Source organism: Geotrypetes seraphini, chromosome 1, assembly GCF_902459505.1.
Source record: "Geotrypetes seraphini chromosome 1, aGeoSer1.1, whole genome shotgun sequence".
NCBI lineage: Eukaryota > Metazoa > Chordata > Amphibia > Gymnophiona > Dermophiidae > Geotrypetes > Geotrypetes seraphini.
In genome coordinates, this window is record NC_047084.1 from 484,035,737 (window position 1) to 484,058,657 (window position 22,921).

The 22,921-nt window shown below is 43.6% G+C and overlaps 1 protein-coding gene across 5 annotated transcripts in view; it reads left to right on the forward strand.

The window, feature by feature from the left end:
- UHRF2 (ubiquitin like with PHD and ring finger domains 2) overlaps positions 1 to 22,921 on the forward strand; it is a 296,656-nt gene that overhangs the window by 124,974 nt on the left and 148,761 nt on the right. For all 5 annotated transcript variants that reach the window (XM_033925831.1, XM_033925842.1, XM_033925813.1 and 2 more), the window contains exons 4-6: positions 3,316 to 3,534; positions 9,149 to 9,258; positions 22,623 to 22,809. In XM_033925831.1, coding sequence (XP_033781722.1) covers positions 3,316 to 3,534; positions 9,149 to 9,258; positions 22,623 to 22,809 — 516 coding nt within the window. The remainder of the gene's footprint in view (positions 1 to 3,315; positions 3,535 to 9,148; positions 9,259 to 22,622; positions 22,810 to 22,921) is intronic.

The following is a 22,921-nucleotide window of genomic DNA, read 5'->3' on the forward strand; positions in this document are numbered from 1 at the left end:
CTCTGGACCGCCTCAAGTCTTCTTACGTCCTTCGCCAGATACGGTCTCCAAAATTGAACACAATATTCCAAGTGGGGCCTTACCAATGAACTGTACAGGGGCATCAACACCTTCTTCCTTCTACTGACTACGCCTCTCTTTATACAGCCCAGCATCCTTCTGGCAGCAGCCACTGCCTTGTCACACTGTTTTTTCACCTTTAGATCTTCGGACAATATCACCCCAAGGTCCCTCTCCCCGTCCGTGCATATCAGTTTCTCTCCTCCCAGCATATACGGTTCCTTCCTATTATTAATCCCCAAATGCATTACTCTGCATTTCTTTGCATTGAATTTTAGTTGCCAGACATTAGACCATTCCTCTAACTTTTGCAGATCCTCTTTCATCTTTTCCACTCCCTCTTCGGTGTCTACTCTGTTACAAATCTTGGTATCATCTGCAAAAAGGCACACTTTTCCTTCTATCCCTTCAGCAATGTCACTCACAAACATATTGAACAGGATTGGCCCCAGCACCGAACCCTGAGGGACTCCACTAGTCACCTTTCCTTCCTTCGAGCGACTTCCATTAACCACCACCCTCTGGCGTCTGTCCGACAGCCAGTTTCTGACCCAGTTCACCACTTTGGGTCCTAACTTCAGCCCTTCAAGTTTGTTCAACAGCCTCCTATGAGGAACTGTATCAAAGGCTTTGCTGAAATCCAAGTAGGAAAAAAGCGATACTAGATCTGGTACTCACAAATGGGAAGAATATCTCTGTTTGTGTGGGTGCCCACCTGGGAAATAGCGACTATCAAATTGTTTGGTTGGATATTACAGCTAAAGTGGAGGGCGGCCACACTAAACTCCAAGTCCTAGATTTTAAGCGTACGAACTTTAGTAAAATGTGAGCTTACCTGAAGAAAGAGCTGTTAGAATGGGAGGAAATAAGGGAAGTGGAAAAACAGCTGTCTAAGCTGAAAGAAGCAATAAAATGGCTACTGACCTTTATGTGAGGAAAATAAATAAAATAATGTTTGTATGCACTTTGAAGTCTGGTGGATAGATTCTTTCACTGATCTTGTGCAGTAAATTGTCTGCAGACATAACAGAAATTATCAGGATGGTTAACACAACCTTGTCTGTTCATAATAATTATAATATCTTAGACAAAAACAAACAAAATATAAAAATTCACAGGTAAAAAAAGCAGCAAAATCACTTTCAAATTACTGGTATATGTGATCGATGAACTGTCCTAAAATGCAATATTATGTTACAGAAACAGTAAAATACTGACACTTCACGGTAGTATTATTGACGAAAATTATATAAACACAAACTGGCGCATAACTTAAAAAGAAGATGTGATAGATGAAAACTTTTCAGATTTAGAGTACAGGTTTGCACGGGAACGGGGATCGTGGGAATCCTGTGGGGTCCTGCGGGAATCCCCCTTAACCCATGAGACTCCCACGAGGACCCTCCTCTGGCCAACGGGGACCCCCCTCTAGCCAACGGGACTCCCACGGGGATGGAAGGCTTTGGAAACAGGGTTCGTCCATATAATATAACGGACACGTCAGCCTTAGTAAAAGAGGGGGGTTTATAAGTTAATTACCTGAACAGAAAACAAAAAAAGGGTTCCACCAAAGAGATTCCGCAAGGAAAACAGCAGCGCAAACACAAAAGAAACTGTGGAATTGATCCTGTCAGAAGTAATTGCTGCTTTTTATGGGGATGGGCGGGGATGGAGGTAATTCCTTGCGGGGATGAGTGGGGACGGAGAGGATCCTGACGGGGACGGGCAGGGATGGGTGGGATTTCTCTCCCCGTGCAACTCTCTAATTTAGAGTCAGCATGTAGCCCTTGTTAAGGTTCAGGTGACAGAACTCCAGTAGCAAAATGCTTGTTGAGCAGACTGGATAAGCCATTTGGCCTTTATCTGCCATCATGTTTCTATGTTTCTAGGACAGTGGCAGCTGCACTGGCATCCACTGTTCAAATTTGCACAGACTCAGTGCCAATAGTCCTGGGTCTAGAGAAAGTCTCATACCACAAGGACTAAGTGAAGCATCTTTGATGCCTAGAGCAGAGCTTCCTTCACTATGCTCTTTTGCCTAAGATTAGAGAATGACACGGGGACAAATTTTTCCCCATCCCTGCAGGAACTCAATTTCCCCGTCCTGTCCTTGCAAGTTTTGTCATTGTCCCTGTCTCAACCCCATTCCTATAAGCTCAGCCTTAACCACACAAACTTTGAATACTTATGATTTTAAAGTGTTTGAGGCATGTGCAGACAAGGACAGAGCTTGCAGGTATGGGGCAGAGACAGGAAAAGAACTCAACGGGATGGAAAAATGAGTTCCCGTGGGGATGGGGGAAAATTGTGTCCTCATGTCATTCTCTATCTGAGATAAAGTACTGGTAGAAAGCAAAACTCTCCAGAATCTGTCAAACAAGGGAGAGATTCTATTTCAGGTGTATAAACCTGCATATTCTTGCATTTAACTGTGCTTTTCCTCTAGAACAGTGTTCTTCAACCACCGGTCCATGGACCAGTGCCGGTCCACAGAAATTTCCTGCCAGTCCACAGGGCCAGCACGTGCATCAGGCCCAAAACAGAGTTCTTCAGCTGCCGGTCCACGGTGCGATCGATGCGGCGTTATCTTCGAACCAGCTCCCTCTTCCCAACTGATTCAGAGCACAAAGCCATGGGCTCCTACGGGCATCCTGCGCCTGAACCGGAAGCCTTTTCTCTGACGTTGCAACGTCAGAAGGAAGGCTTCCAGATGAGGCACGGGACGTGCAAGGTGCAATTAGTACTATTATGGGGGTGGGGTCTGGGGTGGAGATTGGGTAGAGATGGGGGGTCTGGCCCAAGACTTAGCCCAGTGTTCTTCAACCGCCGGTCCACGGACTGATGCGGTCCACAGAATAATTATTTTATTTCTGCCGGTCCATAGGTGTAAAAAGGTTGAAAAACACTGCTCTAGAACTCATGGCACACTTGCAGCTCCTAACCCAGCTACCACACATGGTTGCCATTTTGGCCTCAGAGATTGGTCATTTTGTGTCATCTTTTATTTTATCTATATTTAGGATCCAGTGCTAGCAATGTTTAAATCTTACTTATTCCCATCAAGTTGCACTGTAATTTATCAAACTGAATATTTTATTAACTGAAACGTAGTTAGTAACACAATCTTAATTAGTTTTTTAAAAATACTTTTTGCTCTAGTTTTCTAAGAAAATGCGCATGTTGTGCACCTCAGCTTTTTTTCATGATAGAACCTTGATACCGGGAATTATAACAATCCTGTTTATTTTTTCACAGTTATCCAGAAAATGGTCTAGTAGAAATGCATTCCAGTAACCTACGACCACGAGCAAGGACTATTTTGAAATGGCATGAACTGAAAGTGGGTGATGTGGTAATGATTAATTATAACGTAGAAACTCCTGAAGAACGAGGATTCTGGTATGATGCAGAAATTACTGCACTGAAGGAAATTTCAAGAACAAACAAAGAAATTTATGCAAAAGTATTTTTGGGGTAAGACAGCTGATGCTTCTAAAAACATTTTTTCTTTAGCAAATTGTTTTGCAAACAACCTTTTTTATTAATACCAAGCTATTCTATACTATTTTTTCATTGATTGTAAATTAGAAGTTTATTTTCCAGTTAATAAGGATTTTTTGAGATTACAAAAAAATTACCCCCTTTTTACAAAGCTGCAATAGCATCTGCTGCATGGCAAAAACTCCGACACCCATTAAATCCTTATGGTCTGTGGAGCGATTACCGTATTTCCCCATGTATAGTCCTATACATGGATTTTACAAACCTGTGCAGTGGGTGCGACTTGCTTAAATGGGGTGGCTTATCGAAAGACATTAAAACTTACTGTTAGATAAGCCACCCCATTAGAGGAGTACGGTAACTGAACTTAAAAAAAAAATAATCCCCCTTAAATACCTGAGCAAACTGTGGACACTTGTGGAAGGCGCGGACCCAACAAATTCATCACTTGGAGTCAGATTGATGCTGGCCGTGGAGCTTAGCCCCAGGTCCCTCTGCATGCGCCACTATCCGACTCCGAAGATATCTCCGCTGGCAAGCCCTGCCTGTGATTCCTCTAATCACACTGTGCAGGGCAAGAGTGATGTTTGTGATCTCAAGCCTTGCCCCACACTTCTTCCTGAATGGCTGCCATCGCGTTAACTGACGGCAGCCAATCAGGAAGCAGGGCGAGGCTTGAGATCACAAACATCACTCCTGCCCTGCACAGCGTGATTGGAGGAAGCAGCACCTACCAGCGGAGATATCTTCGGAGTCGGATAGTGGCGCACCAGAGGGACCTGGGGCTAAGCTCCACGGCGGCACCAATCTGACTCCAAGTGATGAATTTGTTGGGTCCGTGCTTTCTACCAACATCCACAGTTTGCTCAGGTATTTAAGGGGGATGATTTTTTTTTAATAGTTCAGTTACGGTAGTCCTGTGGCCTATACAAAGGAGCAGCCTATACATGGGGAAATATGGTACCACAGCAGCAGCCTCTACCGCAACTTTGTGTAAAAAAAAAAAAAGAAGGGGGTGGGTTAGGATTTGTTGGTGTTTTCACACCAATTCTGCTATTGCTAGAAATATACAGTATGTTTCTGTCATTTAGAAGTTGTCAGCAAATAAAAAGCACCAAAAAACGAGTGGAGGGCACAAGACATGCCAGTAGAGGGGGTGACAAAATACTAAGGGATTCTTTTGCAAAATTGCGAGAAGTGTGGTAAATTTGCCTGTTTGTGCATGCACACCATGTGCTAAAAATTTTTTTTCTAATTTTAAGGGGACATATTTGGAAGTGGAGAGTGGGCGTGACCGCTGATGATGCATTGCCATATGCTAATTGATTAGCATGGGGTAGTACGGCCCTTACCACTTACAAAGTAATTGTTGGTAGGAGCTCATGTGGTAACTTTTTCTTAGTCAATCTGTGAATTTCAAACACCCAACACCCCAAATTGCAGGTGTCTAATGGGGTATGAATATCAGCCATTCAGAAAGCGGCGCAGGCCCAAGTGGGAGCGTGGAAAGCTTGCTCCTGACATCCGCGCTCCTGACCTGTGCGCTGCTAGTGAGGGAGGCATACACGCTGGACCACCAGGTACTACAACGGCAGTGGTGGGTGGGTGTTGAGTGGGTGTTTTAAAAGGTGTGGTGACGGTGGGTAAGTGGGTGGATGTTTTAAAAGGTGCGGTGGAGTGTTATAAAACGGTGCGTGTGGGGGGGGGGGCGGTCAAAAATTGTACCTTCGCTCCATAAGACTCACTGAGATTTTCACCCACTTTTGGGTGGGGAAAAAAAAGTGCATCTTATGGAGCGAAAAATAAGGTAAATCTTCCTTGCATACTGAAATAATTCAAAACCTGAAAAAACTGTAACTCAACGTACATGTAAAAAACCTACCTTACAACAGTAGCACTAATTCCTGTGATTCTAACAGCAAGAATCCTACTTATGAATAGGCACCATTACAAATTTTACACTGGGCCCTAGAACACCAATACACATACTACTTGTAAAACAGAACAAGTGGGACTGCTATGGATCTCTACACGAACCACATTTATATAGCATGCCACAGCTCAGGTACAGACAAAACACAGACAGGGGCCAACTCTGTGGATCCATTGGGTGCTGAGGCCCCAATGCACAAAAGGTTTCTGTGCCAGTAAGACTTGTTAAAGCAGTCTTACTGGAACGGAGACCCTCTTTTGATGTTCAAAATGGTTCTCTATGGCTGTTACTGATCCTCATAGCAACCACCGAGAACTCTATGCAAATGCATCGCAAGGAGCTCATTAGTATTTAAATGAACTCTCTTTGTGATGCACAAAAGGGAACACCTTTTGTTATTGCTATTATTGCTATTTTCCAGCAGCTCTGGAGCTACCAGTAGCTGTTATGTGTGTGTTGTGCACACACACAACACAGGCACAACAGCATTAAAAAAGAAAAAGAAGACTGCAGTCCTGCTTTCCTGCCAGCAGGGGCCCAAAAGAAAACTAGAACCTCTCCAACACCCTCCCACGACACCAAGTCCGCCATCTCTCCCCAACCCTCCCTCCCACACACGACACACTAAGTCCCTTGATCAGGGAATAAACACAAATAGAAATATGAAATTCATCATGCGCTGTGCTCGAAAAATCAGCGGAGAAAGCTTTGAGGACATGGCATGTGAAGACGTGGAAGAAATTTTAGAAGAGTGCCATAGAACCCAGCAATGAAGACCTCGATGAAATAGCGCAACAAGGCATCAGAGACAGTGATGATGGAGAAGCATCAAATATTAAGATGGGTATAGAGAGGGCTCATTCCAAACCAAAGGTTCTAGACTTAAAAAAAACTAACTTTGTTCGAATGGGGGTTTACTTCAAGGAACTGTCTGGGTGGGAACGTCTGAAAGGAGTGGAAATGCAGTGGACAAAACTGAAAGGAGCGATTGTAAGAACGACAAACCTTTTTGTGAGACAAGTAAGAGGAAAAGAAGGCCGCTTTGGTTGTCAAAAGCTGAGAAGGTAAGAAAAAAGAGGTTAGTTATCTTCAACTACAAAAGATCGCAGAAAGAGGAAGACAGGCAAAAACATCTGGAAAAGAGAGGCTGGTTGTGTAGTCAGGAAAGCAAAGATGCAAATGGAAGAAAAAAATAGCTGACACGGTAAAACGGGGAGACAAGACCACTGATTATATACAATGGCACTTGAAGATACTGAAGTCACTTGCCAATAAAGCATCAAAAGCAACCCTCACAAGCCACCCTTCCTTTATTTCCGGGACTTCCACCTCCTGAAATTAAACAATTGCTTCTATACTAAAACCTTCTGAGGGCAGATGCAGGCAGAATATAAAATACATGAAGCAAAGAAAGAAAGTAGCAATTCTACCAAATGAAGGCAATGTTGGTTTAGAGCAGACTTCTAGGTCACAAGCAATTCTTTAGAATAAGGGATGGTATAACCTCCCTCAAGGATAAGCAAAAAAAAAACCCAAATGAGAGAGCGCTGTAACCAGCTCTGATAGGCAGGTACAATTGTAAACAAAGCTATGGAGGTGATAACCTACATGTAGAGAATGACATGGTGGCTGTTACCTACGACAATTGTACAGAATATTGTTTCTTTTTATACTTTAATAAAATAGGTTCAGTATAAAACTATTTGAAGCTTGTGTGGATGGGATATGATGATTTGCGGGGATGGTGATGGGGACCGAGCTTGCGGGGACAGGACGGTGACGGGAACCGAGCTTGCGGTGACGTGACGGGGGACTGAGCTCATGGGGACGGGTCAGTGATGGTGATAAGTTCACAGAAACGGGGACAAATTTTTCCCCCGTGTCATTCTCTATATTCAAGTAGTGTTCCCCCGCAAATTCGTGGTTCGCAAATTGCGGACTCAGTAATTCGCAGTATGCTCCGACCGCCTCTTCCTGTACTAAAGTCAGCTACGCCAATCAGGAACTGCATGTCAAAGCAGCTCCTGATTGGTGTAGCCTGACTTTAGTAACAAGAAGAGGCGGTAGGAGCATATGATTTTCTGCACCTGCTGGTGCCTCAGCTGCCCTCTCCTGCCTTTTGACAGATGCAAAACCGCATTTACAGTTTTTTGAAATTTGTGGGGGTTTCTGGAACGGAACCCCTGCAAATTTCAGGGGAGTACTGGTGGTCCAGTGGTGAGCTGGGACAGGAGCAATCCTTCCTTGTCCTTTCCCAGCTGACTCTGCGTCCCCTTGCTCTTCCCTGACCCGTTGCAGGCCTCCCTGGGCCTGCCTTGAGCCCTGGTGGTCCAGTAATGAGCTGGAACAGGAATGACCCCTCCCGTGTCCTATCGCACTGGCTATGCACCCCCTGACCCTTCCTCGACTCATTGCAGGCCTCCCCTCAGGCCTACCTTGAGCTCTGGTGGTCCAGCGGTAAACCAGGACAGGAGCGACCCCTCCCTTCTCCTATCCTGGCCATATCTACACCACCCCACCTCCCTTTCACTTCCCAGACCCTGCAAAGGCCCAGCTATCCTCCTATGATACTATCCCGTGCAGAGCTGCTAAAGAAAATAGCTGCTGCAAGCTCCCACTGCAGACACAAATTCAGTCTTGAGAAATATAAAATCAAGCATCTGTGATAATATTTTCTAGATAAAAAAATTGCCTGTGACATTATGAATGGATTAATGGAATTAATTTACCAAAAATGTAAACATTGCTTGAATAAACAGCCTCATGCTACATAATTAAAAACTAATCCATATTTCAGGATAGATATGTTTTGGACTATGTCTTAAATAGAAAAGTATATTTAGATAGATTTTTCCTCAAAAAAGCATTTCATTTAAAAAATCCAAAGGAATTTGATTTACCGTATTTTTTGCTCTATAAGACGCACTTTTTCCACCCCCAAAAAGGGAGTGGAAATAAGGGTACGTCTTATGGAGCAAATACAGGCAGTCCCCCCAGTACCTTTTTTTGAAGTCCGTTGGAGCTTTCCCTGCTCCTGCCTGTCTCCCTCGCCGGACGGCTCTTCTGTTCAGGCAGAGTGGTGCAGAAGGCAGGCACGTGCTGTTCGCATTCCTGCCTGGTCTGGCGCCGCTCAAAGATTGGCTGCAGACAGTTCTCGCGACCAGGCAGGAACGCGAACAGCATGCGCCTGCCTTCTGCACCGCACTGCCCGAACAGAAGAAGAGCCGTCCGGCGAGGGAGACAGGCAGGAGCAGGAAAAACTCCAATGGACTTCAAAAAAGATACCCCGGGGGGGGGGGAGGGGGGTGCCTATGGGTTTTTCGCTCTATAAGACCCTGTCCCAGCCTACCACTAGACCACCAGAGGGGGTACAGGGCAGGGTGGTGGGAATTTTTTTTCTTGGGTTTTCCTCCACTACAGGAGGGTGTATCTTATGGTCGGGTGCGTCTTATAGAGCGAAAAATACGGTAAATCAGAATATCTGATTTATGTTTTAAACCTGATTTTTATCCACCCTGGCTGCACTATTTCAGTAGAAAAATAAGACAAGTTTAATCAGTTGGTTCTTATGCTGGTAGTTAAATTGATTCAAGAAAGACTGTTTTATTTTTGAATTGTATTTGAAGTAAATTTTCTTTTCTTTTTATTATTTAGAGGGTCTGATGATGTGATAAAAGATTGCAAACTAATTTTTCCAGAGGAAATATACAAGATAGAAAAACCTGGAGTTTATCCCCTGACGTTTGGTGATGGAGATTTCAAAAGTGAGTCAACATTTATTTTTACAAACAATCCATACATGTTGTTAATAAGTAAGCACATGCATTCTGTTAAAGAGTATTGTTACGAAAATCCATTCACACATTGATGTAGGTACAGTATTATATCTCAAGGAACAGGAAACGCTACCTTCACAACCGTGAAAGCAGAGAACAAAACAACAAAGGTGACTAGTCGGTGTTTAATATCCTTTATTGTTAAATGTGACTAGACACGATCGTGCTTCGGCCTAGAAGGGCCTGCCTCAGGAGTCTGAATAGTGTTAATGAATCATAAAACATATAGTTTCATAATCTCTGTTAAACTTTTAGATATCCAATTCTTAGTTTCGGTTCATAGAGACAGCGACAGATTCTCTAGACTACAGAATTGGATATCTAAAGATTTAACGGAGAAAATTATGAAACTATATGTTTTATGATTTGTTAACACTATTCAGACTCCTGAGGCAGGCCCTTTTAGGCCAAAACACGATCTTGTTGAGTCACATTTAACAATAAAAGATATTGAACACTGTCTAGTCACCTTCGTTGTTTGTTCTCTGGTACAGTAGTAAACTCACGTTGGACTTAATTTTATAAAAGGATAGCTCTGATATCCTTTCTCAGCTATTTGAGTCTTTTTCTTCAATATACTTTTGAGTTGTGTATTAATATTGCTTGCTAATTCTACACCTTGGATCCCACATTGAGGACTTGAATTGAAGTTAAGCTATAATTTTCTTATTATCAATTATATTTTATATAATTTGTATTGTACTTTATTTTCTGCTTAACTTTACCTTTCAGTACAAGTGGATACTTGATATGTTATTAAAAAATATAAATAAAAGGATAGCTATGTGAGAATTCAAGCAAGGTAGCTGTTTTAATTCTATTTTATAAGGGTAACATAAGTTCCTATGTACCTTTGCAAAATAGGTTTCCAAATCCATCCCCAGTAGCTTTTCATTTCCAAAGTAAGCCAATTAAGAATTTGAGTTCTGAAATTCATATTTTTGGCCTTTAGAAGTGGTTTTCAACAATTTTCAAGCTCTCTTAGCATGCCCTTGCCCAAATGAGAAGTTAGCCCACAGTTGTATGTGATCCCAATTAATTGTAAATACTGATGGAGATTTTTTTTGAGATACGGGTATTGCCATTGCAGACCTCATAATTCAATATACTGATGTGCCCAGAATATGCCCTCTTTAAATCTGAGTACCACACAAAAATAGTTCCTGGTCTACAATCGCTGTTTATGTTGGCAATATAAAATGTCTCTTATAAAACTACCTCACACAAGGAAGTATCGTATTTTCACGCAGATAACGCGCACCCATGTATAACGCGCACACGGGTATAGCGCGCAGAAACCACAATATTATGTATAAAAACTTTTGTATACCGCGCTCACGGGTATAACGCGCATGCTGCCCGACTGTCCTTTCGCCCGCCCCGACTCTCCTCTGGCCACCCCGACTCTCCTTTCGCCCGCCCCGACTCTCCTCTGGCCACCCCGACTCTCCTTTCGCCCTCCCCGACTCTCCGTGCGCTGTCCCGACTCTCCGTTTACCCGCCCTGCCCTGCCCCCCCCCCCCCGGCAGGACCACTCGCACCCCCACCCCGAAGGACCGCCGACTCCCCGACAATATCGGGCCAGAAGGGAGCCCAAACCCTCCTGGCCACGGCGACCCCCTACCCCCACCCCGCACTACATTACGGGCAGGAGGGATCCCAGGCCCTCCTGCCCTCGACGCAAACCCCCCTCCCTCCAACGACCGCCCCCCCCAAGAACCTCCGACCGCCCCCCCAGCCGACCCGCGACCCCCCTGGCCGACCCCCACGACACCCCCACCCCCCTTCCCCGTACCTTTGCTAGTTGGCCGGACAGACGGGAGCCAAACCCGCCTGTCCGGCAGGCAGCCAACGACGGAATGAGGCCGGATTGGCCCATCCGTCCCAAAGCTCCGCCTACTGGTGGGGCCTAAGGCGCGTGGGCCAATCAGAATAGGCCCTGGAGCCTTAGGTCCCACCTGGGGGCGCGGCCTGAGGCACATGGTCGGGTTGGGCCCATGGGGGTCGCTGGGGGGGCGGTCGGAGGTTCTTGAGGGGGGCGGTCGTTGGAGGGAGGGGGGTTTGCGTCGAGGGCAGGAGGGCCTGGGATCCCTCCTGCCCGTAATGTAGTACGGGGTGGGGGTAGGGGATCGCCGTGGCCAGGAGGGTTTGGGCTCCCTCCTGGCCCGATATTGTCGGGGAGTCGGCCGGGCAAGAGGGCTTGGGCTCCCTCTTGCTCCGATCGCGGGTGCGGGTGGGAGCGCGTGCGAGCGGTCGTTCGGGGTGGGGGTGCGAGCGGTCCTGCTGGGGGGGGGTGAACCGGGCGTCGGGCGGGGTGGGAACTATGTAGAAAAACTTTTGTATACCACGCTCACGCGTATAACGCGCGAGGGGTATGCGCGGTAGGTAAAAACGCGTATAACGCGCGCGTTATATGCGTGAAAATACGGTATACAGGGAGTGAGATTCTATAAATGGTGCCAAAAATTAGGTACCAGGAAAAATCCATGTCAGCACTATTCAATAAAGGGTTTACAAGAACTTGTACCTGCTGAAACTTGGTGGAAATCCTGATGCGCCTAAGGGCCTCTTTTACAAAGCCATGCTAGCGGCTGCCAAGTGGCAATAGCCCCGAAGCCCTTTAAATCTCTATGGGCTTCAGGGCTGTTGCCGCGCAGCAGCCGCTAGTGTGGCTTTATAAAAGAGGCCCTAAATCTTGTGAATGCCCCTGATCTGTCCAAGCCCTTCCCATGTTCATACCCTCTTTTGAGTTGATCATGATACAGTATAGGCGCCCATTACTATAAAATAGTGCATGGCCAGATCTTTGCACAAACCATAATTAGTTCCAATTAAGTGCCTGTTAATCATTGGAGCTCATTAACTAATTATTTTGCATGCGGATCAGATATTCATGCCCAGTTTCGGCCAACCTTTATAGAATAAAAGGGAAGGATGTCAAGAACTTGCACACTTATACATGCAGATCTATTCTGGTGCAGGGTTGGGGTGGAGCATGGGTAGAGTCATGGTTCTTTATAAAATATATTTGGTTGACCTGATATTGAGTGTGGGTTCATTCAACATGTGATTTCTGTAGGATCTTTGCCAGTATTTTGTAACAACACTTAGGAACAATATACAGTGGTGCCTCGCATAACGGCCGCCTCGCACAGCGAACGCTGCGCACAACGAACTTCTTGTCTTGATCCGTACAACGGACTTCGTTTCACACAACGAAGTCGCCCGAGCTGCATCCGCGCCTACTGCTGATGCGTTGGGGGGGCGGAGCTACTCTCACCGCTTCCCCGATGCTAAAAAAAAAGAAAAGAAAAGTGGACGGTTTGCTCGTTAGGGAGCTTCGTTGCGTTTTAGACATAAAAGGCAGCCCTTCCACTCCCCGAGCAGGAAGTGAAGGGAGGAGCCCGGAGCTCGCGCCGCTCAGCTGATCCCACGCTCGCGCTCCGCTCTAGCCGGTGCAGCCCAGGGCCATTGGAAGAGAAGCAGCAGCCGCTGGCCGTCATGGAAGTGCAACTGGCTCCCTTCCGGGCCTGGGCCGACTTCTTCCCGGGCTCCGATCGCTTCGCCAAGCCCGATTTCAAGGACATCAACAAATGGAACAACCGAGTGGTCAGCAACCTGCTCTACTACCAGACCAACTACCTGGCGGTGGCGGCGCTGACGGTCCTGGTGGTGGGGTGAGTCTGATGGGCCCCGCCCTTTCGGACCCTCTCGAGCCACCGTTTGCTTTCTTCCCGGAAGGGTTTGGGGCTAACTTCAGCTTCTGTGTCTGGAGGTTTTCCAGTTCTAGCCCTATTTTACAGGGATGCTTAAATTAAGAACTAGGACTTCCAATAATGATTAAAAAAAATGGACGTTTAACTGCAGTATTGGGTCCCTTCCTTTTACTTTGCTGAACAGCAGAAGGTGGTAGATGCTGGATTTGGCAAGGCCTTAACGCATGGCACTGCCTGCTCACTCCATTAGGAAACATACAGTGAAGATGTGCAAGATTCGATAGACTCTACTTAGTCTGTCTTTAAATTTAAAAAATGTGTGTTTTTAGATGTATCTAAATGAAAATAATAACAAAAAATTTATCTTTTTTATGTCATCTTAGCATATTTTATGCTGCAGAACGAATTATTTTGTTTTACATGTATTGTTATGGGAAAATGCGTTTCACATAACGAACTTTTCGCATAACAAACTTGCTCCTGGAACGAATTAAGTTCGTTGTGTGAGGCACCACTGTATACTCTAATATAAGCTGAGATTTTTGGGCCAAAATATGGCCCTGAAATGGGGGTTTTGTCTTATATTCGGATCAGTGCCCACCTGCCCCCCTCCCGGATCTGTTACAGGCCTCTGTTGAGCCTGCCTTAAAACTTGGTGGTCCAGCGGTGGACTGGGACAGGAGGGACCCCTTCTGCTCCTATCCTGGCCGAGTGTGACAACGTTTACCTCCCTCCTGCCTCCCCCACGTTTCTTTCATAAGAACATAAGAATCACCATGCTAGGACAGATCGAAGGTCCACCAAGCCCAGTATCCTATTTCCAACTGTGGCCAACCCAGGACCTAAGTACCTAGCTAGATCCCAAGTAGTAAAACAGTTTTTTTACTGTTTATCTTAGGAATAAGCAGTGGATTTCCCCAAGCCATGTCAATAATGGCCTATGGACTTCTCTTTTAAGAAATTATCCAATCCTTTTTTAAATCCCGTCAAGCTAACTGATTTCACCATATTCTCCAGCAACAAATTCCAGAGTTTAATTACATGTGTGATGAAATATTTTCTCCGGTTTGTTTTAAATCTACTACTGAGTAGCTTCATCCAGTCCTAGTATTTTTGGAAAGAGTGAACAAGTGTTTCATATATTCCCTTTCCACTCCACTCAGTATTTTATAAACCTCTATCATATCACCCCTGAACTGTCTTCTCCAAGCTTAAGGGCCCTAGCCAATTTAGCCTTTTCTCATAGGAAAGGTGTCCCAAACCTTTTATCATTTTCGTCGCTCTTCTCTGTACCTTTTCTAATTCCACTATATGTTTTTGGAGATTCGGCGACCAGAGCTGCACACAGTATTCAAGTAGCGGCCATACCATAGAACGATACAAGGGCATTATAAGATTTTCATCTTTGTTTTCCATTCCTTTCCTGATAATTCCTAACATTTTATTTGCTTTCCTAGCAGCCGCCGCACATTGAGCTGAGGGTTTCAAAGTATCCTCAACAATGACATCTAGAACCTTTTCCTGGGCAGTGACTCCTAACATAGAACCCAGCATCATGTAGCTATAGTTTGGGTTCCTTTTTCCACATGCACCACTTTGCACTTGCTCTCATTAAAGTTCATCTGCCATTTTGATGCCCCAGTCTCACAAGGTCCTCTTGCAATTTTTCACAATCCTTTTGTGATTTAACAACTTTGAATAACTTTGTGTCATCAGCAAATTTAATTATCTCACTAGTTAATCCCATTGATAAATATGGTGGTCCAGTGATGGGCCGGGACAGGAGGGATCCCTCCCGCCTCCTGTCCTGGCTAATTGTGACAATGTTTACTTCCCTCCTGCCTCCCCCGCTTTCTTTCCATTTCCCTGATGGTCCAATGGTGAACCGAGGCAGGAGCGATCTTTCTGCACTCCTGCCTCATGGAGATCCGCTCTCTAAATGGTTGATGCGAGTTCTTGCAGCAACCAAGTACAGGGCAGGGAGGATGGGGTGAAGGGGAAAGGGTGCATAATCTGGCAGGGCAGGAAGGGAGAAGGGACAGGGTGCAGAGCCTGGTATAGCAGGGAGGGAGGGGGGCTGGGTGCAGAGCCTGGCTTCGGAGGGAGGGGATCTGTGTGCAGAGCCTGGCAGGGGAGGGCACTTGAATATTAACCCCCGGTTTATATTTGAGTCAACATTTTTCCTCCTCTTGGAGGGAATTACCTTAGTTTATATTCAGCTTGGCTTATATTCGAGTATCTTTATAAATTAGTCTACAAATAGGTACATTTTTGCTTTTCATAACAAGGCGACTATTTATAAAATTGCCATCTAAATGTCAATTTACATTGTAGATTTGCCTTTTACATATGTAAATGGTGCCTTATCCCAGGGTAGAATCAAATGAAAACAACTTTAAATGTAAGATCAGTCAATAAGTGTTCAATTTTCAAAGAGAACTAACTGGCTAGATCAAAACCTATGAAAATGTACAGTGTCAGCATACTTGTTATGAAGGGATGGGAAGGGAGGGAGATAAGATTTTATGATTAGTATTATTGCTGAATATTAAGTGATATTCTCAATGTGCAAATGTGTTTATGTATTATCACACTTATTGTATGTATAAAAATGAATAAAGATTTACAAAAAAAAAACCCCAAAACCTATGAAAATTAACTGGATGGGAGCAATTAAACTTTGCCCTATTACGTTTCAATGCAAAACTGTAGTCAACTAAATTCTGGGTGGGCCTAGATGTGGGGTTAGATCAGTTGGAGGAGGTGCAGAAAAAGTGCTAGCCACCTAGCTTACCCCCTCTTTTACTAAAGCTGGCAGCGTGGGGCGGTGCAGTAAATGCTCCGACGCCCATAGGAATTGAATGGGTGTCGGAGCATTTGCTGTGCAGCACTCTGCTGCATAGCTTTGTAAAAGGGGGCCTTAGTTGACCAATCCTAGATGCCTTGGTTTCAGACTTAAATCTGGATTGCTGCACCAATGTGATCTCTTCTTGTACAGTATTATCTGAGTGCTTTTTCTCCCCCACTGTAGTCAAAAATTGAAAGAAAGAAGTATCAAAGATTGAACTTATTACTTTAAATAATTGATGATTGAACTTATCACTTTAAATAATTATTTGGTGTTAACAGTATTATGCCCTACTTTAGTAGAATAAAAGAGTCTACACTTTTCCTTAATCTTCCTTTTATAATTGTGAACTTTCTGTCTGCATTGATCATGGTCTTTTACACAACTGGTCTTAAGCCAAACTCTTTTTAATTTTCTAACCAGACGTTTGATTTCCTGTAATTTGTTATTGTACCATTTATGAGAATTTCTAGTTTTTTTGATTTGTAATTTTTTGGGGGCAAAGTTATCTTAAGATCAAATAGCTTAGATTATCCCAGTGAGAGTAAAAAGATGTTAGAGACATTGAACTACTATCTGATTCATATTGTGTCCAAAAGTCAATTGGATTAACTGCTGTGATGGACCAGATAATAGGTTCTCAAAAGTTATGGGCTCATAATAAAAAAAAAAGTCTAAAAAGTGGCCTAAATGGGAACTTGAACGATCAAAAAGCCTGATCGTCCAAGCACCCATAACCAAAGCTGATTTTAGATGTATCTAAAACCAGTTTAGGCCTTTCCCCTGCCTCTTAAATGCATAGAGCGAAAAGAGGCATTTTAGAGGAGGGGAAAGGGCAGGAGGTGGGCCGTCTTAGACATAGGCGTACAGCAGTATAACCAAAAGTTTAGGCAGGTTGCCTAGTCGGCACTTATGGTCTCCAAAACTGAACACAATACTCCAAGTGGGTCCTCATGAACAACCTGTACAGGGGCATTAACACCTTCTTTCTTCTACTGGTTATGCCTCTCTTTATACAGCCCAGCATCCTTCTGGCAGCAGCCACCGCCTTGTCGCACTGTTTTTTCGCTTTTAGATCTTCGGACACTATCACTCCAAGGTCCCTCTCCCCCTCTGTGCATATCAACCTCTCCCCTCCCAGCATATACGGTTCCTTCTGATTCTTAATCCCTAAATGCATTACTCTGCATTTCTTTGCATTGAATTTTAGTTGCCAGATATTAGACCATTCCTCTTCTTTTGCAGATCCTTTTTCATGTTTTCCTCTCCCTCCACGGTGTTTACTCTGTTACAAATCTTTGTATCATCGGCAAAAAGGCAAACCTTACCTTCTATCCCTTCAGCAATGTCACTCACAAATATATTGAACATGATCGTCCCCAGCACCGAACCCTGAGTGACTCCACTGCTCACCTTTCATTCCTCCGAGCGACTTCCATTAACTACCACTCTCTGGCATCTGTCCGACAACCAGTTTCTAAACCAGTTTACCACTTTGGGTCCTAACTTCAGCCCTTCATGTTTGTTCAAGAGCCTCCTATGAGGAACCGTGTCAAAGGCTTTGCTGAAATCTAAGTAAATGACATCTAGCATATGTCCTCAATCCAGTTCTCTGGTTACCCAATCAAAAAATTCAGTCAGGTTCATTTGGCATGATTTACTTTTAGTAAAATCATGTTGCCTCGGATCCTGTAACCCATTAGATTCTAGGAAGTTCACTATCCTTTCTTTCAGCAACACTTCTATTATTTGTCCAATAACCAAAGTGAGGCTTACTGGCCTGTAGTTTCCCACTTCATCTCTGTGCCCACTATTGTGAATAGGGACCACATCCGGTCTTCTCCAATCCCCAGGAACCACTCCCGTCTCCAGAGATATGTTGAACAAGTCTTTAATAGGACCCGCAAGAACCTCTCTGAGTTCCCTCAGTATCCTGGGATGGATCCAGTCCGGTCTCATCGCTTTGTCCACCTTCAGTTTTTCAAGTTGCTCATAAAACACTTTCCTCCGTGAATGGTGCATAATCGACTCCATTTTTTTGCGTAATTTTGCCAGACAATCTTGGTCCTTCTCCAGAATTTTCTTCCATGAACACAGAACAGAAGTATTGGTTTAGCATGTTTGCTTTTTCCTCATCACTCTCCACATACTGGTTCCCAGAATCTTTTAGTTTAGCAATTCCATTTTTCATCTGTCTCCCTGTTTACATTTTTAGCCATATGCTCTTCCGCCTGCGCTTTCGCCAGACGTATCTCTCGCTTGGCTTCTTTCAGGTTCATCCGGTAGTCCTTTCTATACTCCTCTTCTTGGTTTTTTTAATATTTCAGGAACGCCAATTCTTTTGCCTTTATTTTCTCCGCCACTAGTTTGGAGAACCATATCGGTTTCCTTTTTCTCTTGTTTTTATTTATTTTCTTTACATAAAGGTCCATAGCCATTTTTATCGCTCCTTTCAGCTTAGACCACTGTTTTTCCACTTCTCTTAAGTCCTCCCAACCTAACAGCTCTTTCTTCAGGTACTCTTCCATTTTATTAAAGTCCGTACGTTTGAAATCTAGGACTTATTGTGCGGCTGCTCTCTACTTTAGCCGTTATATCAAACCAAACCGTTTGATGATCATTACTTCCCAGGTGAGCACCCACTCAAATATTAGAGATACTCTCCCCATTTGTGAGGACCAGATCCAATGTCACTTTTTCCTTCATGGGTTCCTTCACCATTTATCTGAGCAGAGCAGACTTGAAAAGCATCCACAATCTCCCCGTTTCTGCAGCCAAACTTTCCAGTCCACATCTGGCAGGTTGAAATCTCCCAACAGCAGCACCTCCTTCTTTCCAAACTTTTGAAGATCCACAATCAGATCTTTATCAATTTGCTGCGATTGGGTCGGAGGTCTGTAGACTACACCAACGTAGATAGAAGTTCCATCTACTCTTTTCAGAGCGATCCATATCGTTTCTTCCTCTCCCCAGGTCCCTTGCATTTCATTCGCATAGGTAGCAATCTTTACATAGAGAGCTACGCCACCTTTTTGACCATCTGTGTCCTTCCTAAAAAAGATTATATCCCGGTATGTTTGCATCCCATCCATGGGATTCACTGAATCATGTCTCAGTGATAGCAACAATATGCAGATCTGTCTCTAACATCAGGGCTTGCAGATCATGAACTTTGTTGCTTAGACTGTAAGCGTTTGTGATCATCACTTTCCAGCTATTTTTCTGCAGTAATCTGCTTTTTCATACAGTTTTTTGTTTCATTTCACTTCCCGTTGCAATACTAAGAATTGAGTTGCTAATATTGTTTATGTTGCAATCTTTACTACCATCACATCTTGTCTTTTGCTGGGGGTGGCCTCTATAATTGTCCTTCATACATACGCCACCCCCACCTTCTAGTTTAAATGGCTAGAAACATATTCCATGAATTACTTTCAACTCTGATGAAGCCTCCATTTGGACCACTGGCTACTTCATCTCTCAAAACCCCTCACATGGAAAGTGGTATTTCTAATCTGCATTACTCCAGCTCGAAGAGTCAGTGAACTGCAAACACTGGTGTCAGATCCTGCTTACACAAAGATTTACCATGACAGATTGGTTCTCCAGACTCATCTGAAGTTCCTCCCAAAGGCAGTCTCGGAATTTCAACTCAACCATAGTTCTCCCTGTCTTCTTTCCAAGACCTTCACCCTGGTAAAGCTGCACTCCACACATTGGACTGAAAATGTGCTCCTGTTTACTACTTGCATCACATCAAGCCTCACAGAATGTCTACCTAGCTGTTCTTGTCATTTGATCCAAACAGACTTGGCACTCCCATTATAAAGAGAACTATCTCTACATGGCTGACTGACTGCATCTCTTTTTGCTATGCTCGGGCTGGGCTTATCCTGGACTGTTGTTTCACTGCATATAAAATTCAAGCTATGCCGACGACTTTAGCTCATCTACATTTCACTCCCATTGAGGACATCAGTAAAACAGCTATATGGTCCTTAATCCCATGAGAATCATTCCAGACGAGATAGTCTGTTCGGTAAAGCAGTTCTGCAAAATGTATTGTCTGTTTAGATGCCAACTACCCTTCAACCTGTTAGGTTTCAGCTAGGGAGTCCCACATATGAGAATATGCTGCCTGCCTGTCCTGAGATAAAGCACAGCTACTTACCTGTAACAAGTGTTGTGCAAGGACAGCAAGCAGATATTCTCACAACTCTCCCACCTCCCCTAGTTGGCTTCTTAGAGTGAGCCAATGTCAGTCAGGAAGGTACTGGCACATGTGCGGTACAGGCAGTCTCGAGGCTTGAAGAAGTTTAAAGTTGTCTGTACTAGGCTCTGTGGATGATGTCACTCGCATGTGAGAACATCTGCCTGCTGTCCATGGATAATATAGGTAAGTAACTATGCTTTATAATGACATTTAGTTGTAGATTATGGTGGTCATTTTGTATAAGATAGTCTGTTCTTGTCATTCGTGGTAGTATGGTTCCTGAAGATGTTTGCAAACTGCAAAATTGTGAATAAAGAAATGTTGAGTCTATAGAAAAATAGAGGCTAGGTTCAAACACTACACAGGCCTCAAAATCGTGGAAAGTGAACAGTGGATATTATTGAGAAAATAGGGTTAGTTTCCTGCATGGGACAGCAGTGTAGACGCTTGTAATTCACTCTCTGGACACTTGGGGGACATATTTGGAAGTGAATGCCAGGCGCAAAGTGAAAATGAAAGCAAAGAAAGCTGGGATTTTTTAGAGCAGGTCTGTGAATACATGAACACAGTGGCATGAATGGGGAATATTGGTCACAATAGATGCAACAGAGGATACGTAAAACCACGCATCAGGAATGGACTGTATTTTATTTGCACACCAATTTGAACTTGTTCTGAGATTTAGCAGTTCATAAATGCTTAGAAATAGAATACAATGTATATCCATTTTTAAAGAACTTGCAGAAAGATGCTTCTTACTTAATGTGACCATTTATTTTTTTCATCAAAACGGGACATCTATTAATATTCAGTCCCGCCCTAGCCCCCCCTCATCCCGCCCTAGCCCCGCCCCCAATTTCTTCCATTCATTTTTCATGTACACACAATATCTTATTATTTCATAATGGTAACCATAAAATTTAAAAAAACCCACCAAGCACCCTATACGCAGAGAAAATGTTAATTATTTATATTTGGGGGGTTTTCAATGATGTCACCTTAGTAACTATTGAAAAATAGACAAATATAGTGCAAAATATAGACAGCAGATATAAATTCTCAAAACTGACACATTTTTATCACTAAATTGAAAATAAAATCATTTTTCCAACTTTTGCTGTCTGGTGATTGAGTCTCTGGTTGCGTTTCACTCTGACTGTGCATCCTATCTTTCATTTCTTTCTGCACTCAGGCCCAACAATTGTCCCTTTCTATTCCCTCCCTCCTTCCTTCCTATGTCCTTAGTGCCCCCAGTACCTTCCTATGTCCTTAGTGTCCCCAGCGCCTCCTTCCTATGTTCAGATATCTGGACTCTCCTATTTTTGGGCTCAGAATCAATAAGAGCACCTTTGTTACATATCCAGATGTAGCCAGATTTTTGAAGAGTGCATTATGGCTCTGCCCTCTAGTGTGACGGTCTTTTTCCAACTTGGAATCTTAATCTGGTTCTCCAGGCACTTGCTAGACTATGAGCTTTTGGACCTTACCATCAAGATGCCGTTTTTGGTTGCAATCACCTCCACCTAGAGAGTGTCGGAACTTTAGGCTTTGTCCTGCAGAAATCTTTTTCTTAGTCAGGTGGCCCACTATTTAACATTTTTAAAGGCCAAGGTCAATGCTTTAAACATCAGCATGAATTTTATTGGTAGCCAGTGATATTCCTTAAATAATGGGGGTCACATGTTCGTATCTACGAGGGTTTGTTTGTAATAACTCTAATTGCAGTGTTTTGAACTGTCTGCAATTTCTTGATAGATGCTTGAGGGAGTCCTGTATACATGGCATTACAGCATATATGAGAGATATATATAATTTTTGGCTATATATGATCGTATTAAACGTATCATAAGCGAGATTAACTGGGGATGGAAGGTCAAACTCGTATCCAAATGGACTCCTAAATATTTTATAGATTTTTGAAGTTCTATAGTATGGGATCGCAGGCAAGGAGACTTGACTGGGGATTCCAAAGAACCAGTGATCCATATACCAGTTGATTTTTTGAGGATTTAGTATTAATTTGTCTGTGAATTATAATATAAAAATTCTAATTAAAAAAACCTGTTAATCCTACTTTTATTCATGTAAAAAAAAAAGACATGTTAATGCCCAGTGTTCATTAATCCCCCCTAAAATCCTTAAATCACTAGTAAAAATGTGCCCAAGATTTGTGCATTCCTGTATGGTTTGCAAAAATATTAAGTAAAACATTTTCCCAGTCCTTGTCCTTATTAAAAAAAAATTGCTGTGCCCACCCACACCTATCTGCTTCCTCCCAATATCAATCCCTGCCATCTAATACCTGATCCTTTGGAGTCTAGTGGGACAAAATATGATTCCTGGTCTCGCCTGTAGTCTTGAAGTATTGCTGCTAAACAGCCTAAGTGATGATGCTGTATTTGTGTGCATATTTTGGTTTTATTTACTATATGAACCTATTGCCTTCAGTGAAAAATCATTTTTTGAGAAATGGGCTCTTTATTTTATTTTATTTTTTTAATACTTGCCTATATAGGGAAAAGTGGCCCAGAATGCAAGCACTGCAAAGCTGATCCAGAGAAGGAGTGCCGCTTTTGTTCCTGTTACCTTTGTGGTGGAAAACAGGATGCCCACATGCAGCTCCTATGTGATGAGTGTAACATGGCTTATCATATATACTGCTTAAATCCACCTCTAGCCAAGATTCCTGAAGATGAGGACTGGTATGTATACAGTAGTATTAAATAATGGGACAAATGATTTGTATGACTTCCAGGCCATTTTATGAGGACAGCTTTATTCAGAAGTACAGTAATAGAAATCTTGCTCTATATC